At 33.1% G+C, this 5,254-nt stretch overlaps 1 protein-coding gene across 1 annotated transcript in view; it reads right to left on the reverse strand.

The window, feature by feature from the left end:
- LOC104618496 (RNA binding protein fox-1 homolog 1) overlaps window positions 1-5,254 on the reverse strand; it is a gene marked incomplete at its 3' end in the record, with an annotated part of 47,609 nt that overhangs the window by 2,304 nt on the left and 40,051 nt on the right. Inside the window, exon 3 of the mRNA XM_010284107.1 lies at window positions 3,389-3,442. Within this exon, the coding sequence (XP_010282409.1) occupies window positions 3,389-3,442 (54 nt within the window). The remainder of the gene's footprint in view (window positions 1-3,388; window positions 3,443-5,254) is intronic.

Below are 5,254 nucleotides of genomic sequence, written 5' to 3' on the forward strand. Positions count from 1 at the left end.
CCCTTCTCAGAATTGCAAACATTTGGTGAGAATTGTTTAGCCAAAATTTTGAATCAGTTGTCTTAGCTCACAGCACTTCCAGTTAATTTTTTTTCAAACAACTGAAGGGAAAGATAAAAACCTAATTATATTAAAAAATCAGAAAAAGATATAAAGTGGAGCCACAAGCCAAGATAAGAGAGGAACTTCAAAGATTCTGAAAAGAATACTCATTTTAATTTTAAAATTTCCTATGTTGTACTTATCCTCATAATTAACACTATTTAAATTAAGCTCTTATTATTTATGCAAATCTTTAATTTTACCTAGCTGACACAGAAACTCAATCACAGAACATAGATTCATTCATCACATATTCAAATATCTACACAAACACGTTAACATTAATTTTATATGCAGCTGATTCAATAGCTACTTTAACTTAGCATACTGTGTATTTTATTAACTGGTAAAGTTAATTTCTGCATTTTATTTTTAAGTCTGTCAGATGATTTAGTAATAGCCAAGTTAGTACATGAGAAGGGTCTGTTTTAAATTGGGAGGCGCTTTGGAGCTCTTCTTGTTTGAAGAAATCTATGTTAATATATTCTAGATATTAATACATACACACAAAAACAGATTTACAAAAGTGTATGTGTAGTATATAATGTATAGAGCATTAATTTACAACTGTAAAAAAAAGGGTACTTGTTGATGTTCCTGTATCTTTGCAGCCTTGCAATTGTGCCTGAGACAAAAGCCATTCGCAGCTCCTCAGAGAGCTGCAGTGTTGAAACAGCAGAATAGTGTTAAAATATGCACAGTAATGGAAGCTATATTTCAAATTGTCCTTCCAAGATGAGCGGTAAACACAGAGAAAGGTAAGTTACGAGCAGTTTTTAATGTTACTTTGATCAACAGCTTCAAGAATTGGCAAAGATAAGTCTCATTTAACACAGGTTCTGAGAAAGATCTACACCAAAACAATACCGAAATTCTTGCAATCCTTACAAAAAGAAGAGTTTCAAATGTCATAAGTGTTGCCATACAATTCTAGCGAAGCTATCTTCATTATTATTATGCTCCCAAATAGAAATGTGTAGTATGAAACTTGTGTTATTTTAGGGTTTCTTTTATGGAGAGACTCCCTTCTGCAAAATTATTGTATGCTTTATGGTGGTGCTGCACCATTATGTTTTTTGAATCTGCAATTCCATTTTTCTTAACTCTTATGGTACAAAAATCAGCTTACTTCTGTTGTTTTTGCAATAATCGTCTTAAACATTAATTATTGGAATAAAAAGAAATAAACAAAAACAGAAACAAAAACAATTTCTAGCAATTCTTTTATGCCAAACTACTGCTAAAAACAAATTTGAATTTTGATCCTGCAAACTTTTTTACCTGTACTCAGTTTGAGACCACTTAGTAGTCCTTTCAGTTTCAGTGGAATTTTATGAAAACATAGATAAGCACTGCCAGGAATGGGACTTTAATCTGCTGCGTCTTAAATCCTACAGAATGGACACGAAATATCAGATTAAAAAAAAAAAAAGTTCCTCTTATTCCTAGTCCTATTTTTTTAACTTTTTATTTAATTCAGAGAATCTAAGGGTACTTCTGCAAATCAAAATACTATGTAGCTATATCTGAAATAACTCTAAACAAGTTAAGAAGCAGCACACTTAAGCAATGAGATGCATCACAGAACTGCTTTGAGTATCTTCAGCAGCTTCCTCAGATGCACCAACACAGCGCTGGATAGTTTAGAAGCACTGAATAAGAATAGGACTTCGAGTCTCTAACACAAAGTCTGTAACTCAGGTAGTGACATTATAAGCCTACCTAGAAAAACCTCTTCCTTCTGAAATCCTTTCTAGGAGTTTGTTTTTAGCAAAATGCACTGAGATGTTTTCACTACTGCAAGATCACTATAAAAAAAAAAGTTCAGAAGTACCTCCTCACCCCACCCTCCAAATATTTAAAAAAGCCTTATACTTATGCAGTCTGATGCAGACGTGGTGGTGAAGTGTCCTACTTATGTAAGATTTCATGGCCAAACAAATGTGTAAACCACCACCACCATGACATGTGTACTCAGTTCCACTCCATCTTCAACAGAACCAATCAAAGGCGGTAAGTATGGGGGGACCTGAAATTTATAATACTGTCCAGGAGAAGCAGGTTCTGGACAATCAACATCTTTTACAAACATGACTGAACAAGCTCTAATTTAATGATAATAAATTTCAGCCAGAGCAGGAGATTCTAAGTCACCAAATTCCACACATTTTTGTTGTTTACTGAAAAAACAGTAAATGTTCCCACTGGGTTTGGGCTAGCAGGCAAGGGTGCTAATTAATGAATGTCAGAATTTTTTTTTTTTTAATATAAACCAGGATATTTCAGCTATTCTATTTTAATAAAAAAAGGTGAGGGCTTTAAATTTAGAACATAAATACAAAAATGCTAATGCAAAAATTAACAGAATAAAAATATATGATTTAAGAGAGATTTAGGATACATCTGATTCTTAAAAAATGACAGATTACAATATGTCTATAACAGGAAAAGAATTCCATCGCTAATAATAAATCATATATAATATTACAGGAATACTGAAGCATCGGTGTATAAACATTCTAGTGTGACTGACATGGGAGGAAAAGGAAAAAGATAATCATGCATATGACATACACATAAATCCTTATAATGCAGCTGATATCATAGGTGAAGCATACTGGGCTACAGTTTTGCAGCAGCTAATGATGCTAATGCAGCCATAGCCATTCTATCTTGCTTTATTTCTTAAATATTGAATAAATTGAAGTATGCATTTAAGGCAAAGTAATTTTCAGAAAAAATTACATGTTTGTAATACAGCAAGAACTCTTTTAAATACATGTTAAAATAGATTGTTTTCAAAGGGTTGGTGTACTGAAGTCTTAACTAAAGAGGAAAACATCTGCACTTAGATAACCTAGAACAATCACATATTCTCTCAGCTAATTACTAAGGAGGATAGTTATTAGGTATCATTATCACCTCTCATTTCAATAGGGGGAAAAAATACCTGTACTAATACAAACCTGCTTACAAATATCTGTAAGTACGGACTCATCTTGTAAAATAAACAAGATAATTACCACTGAAGAATAAAAACAGCAGAAATCAACATTCCCGTAAAACAAATGACAGTTTGGAGTAGCTAAAATTACCCCCTTTAAAAGATATAAAATTAGCCCAATGATTTTCATGCTGCTTAGGAAACTGAATGACAGCTCAGAGGATGTTTTCACTAACATGGAATTTCAGACATTATTTTTTACAGAAGTGCAGTTGTTTCCTTTTACTCATATAAATATTTTAAACAAATTAAAAATCTCCATGGGTGAATTAAACTGCTTACCTTTGAGCCTCGCTCATTAAAAATAATTTCAACATCTAAGATTTTACCAAATTGCTGCAAAAAAATAGAAAAGTTACATGAAAATAAGATAACTTCAACACTTCTATCATATATGGTACAAACGTTTGTTTCAGAAAATGGTGCACCACATAAAAAAGTTAAAGGACGTACAACCAAAGATAGTCAAGCACCAAAAAGACACACTGAAGAGAAGCCAGATCAATGCAACAACTATATCGTATGTATCATTACCCTTGTCACTATCATTCCACATATGCATTTATGAACTTACAGTTCAGTGAAACCACCTGACAAAGAGGAAATCATCATTAAACTGTGATCACAGTGAAGTGAGAGCCCCAAATTTCTCTTTTTTATTTTTTCTTTGCACATAGTAGGTTACTTCCTTGTGATCCATCCAGTCCAGCTGCCATCACTGTTTTTTTCATATGTAATATACTACTGATTAATTTGCTTGGAGTATAACAAGACAAGATTAACAGCTTATGTGAACACTGTTGCCCTCTGGTCATCTTTCCCTCTGAAGAACCTTTTTTTCAGGAGACTTTTTGCAGCTTCTTTCCAGGAACAGGTAAAGGAGTTTGGTTACTTCTGCTTTACAGGAGTAAGGTGAAACCAGCTGGGAATTTTGTCACTGGCCTCAAGGAGTGAGGATTTCCCTCCACCCTTGCTGAAAAGGGATAACCATTACTCCCTAAGCAATTCTTGTCTCACTAGAGTATAGTTTGGAAAACTAGAATGGATACTTACTTGTTGGGGATTTTTTCAGTTTTATTATAATATTAATAATATAATTATTACTATTACCTTACAATAGCATTCACGATCATCTAGGTATTGTTCACACACACAAAACTTGACCACAGTTGCTATCCCAAAGAAAAAGTCTCTATTAGACTTGCCTTAGTAAGCGAATAAATGTTCGACTCAGGCAGTGTTTTGTTAGAACATTTTCTGAAATGACGTGTTTTGTGATGTGACACTGTAATGTATCAGTGGGCCATTTCTATTATTTCGTATGTCATTAACGTGCAGTATGGATCAGTGTTAACACTGATAAGTGACACAATATATTAAACAACAAGACAGAAATTACAGGCAGGCAAATGAAGTATAATCTAACAGGAGTCTAAGGAACTGCATAAATGAGCCTATACGTCAGTATTTTAATATGCAATAAACAATTACAGGCCAGAAAGGACAGTATTCCTTCTCTAGCTTACTAAAGTGTTGCAACTTGGTTATGAAAATCAACCATCATTTGTTATCCCTTGGCTTACTTTAAGTTCTCTCATTCACCGTCTAATTAATATTTTAACCGCAACTTTAGCCTATAAGCAGATATTGACTTAATGTTTAAACAATCCTCCTCTGCTGTATTTATGTCCACGTAAAAAGATCATCTGCAATGTGTATAAGATGGTCATGATGCAGCATTACCATATTTTGTATCAGATATTTCAACTCACACTTGCAGAAATTTCATTTTTCTATCAATTCAGAAGCTAGAAGTTTACTGTTACCAAGTCATTCTAAAGCTGGAAAACTCTAGGCGTTCTCCAGTGTTACTCTTTTGAGATCTAAGACTTAGAAATATTGAAAAAGAGATGTAGTTTTTATTCACTTATAAATTACTACAATCCCTCAAAAAAAAAAGATAATTTCATTTAATGTACTTTCAATTAAAATAAATCTATTTTAAGTGGTTTGTTTAATTTAAATAAATTTGCTTATTTTCTCTGGAGGGTTAATTATTATGCCTTCTGCTATTTTGCTGATGTGCTGTAAACTGCATTTAGGGGAGGTTACTCGTAGCAAGTCACACATGGAAAAACAGTCACTCTT

Source organism: Phaethon lepturus, unplaced genomic scaffold (assembly GCF_000687285.1).
Source record: "Phaethon lepturus isolate BGI_N335 unplaced genomic scaffold, ASM68728v1 scaffold18983, whole genome shotgun sequence".
NCBI lineage: Eukaryota > Metazoa > Chordata > Aves > Phaethontiformes > Phaethontidae > Phaethon > Phaethon lepturus.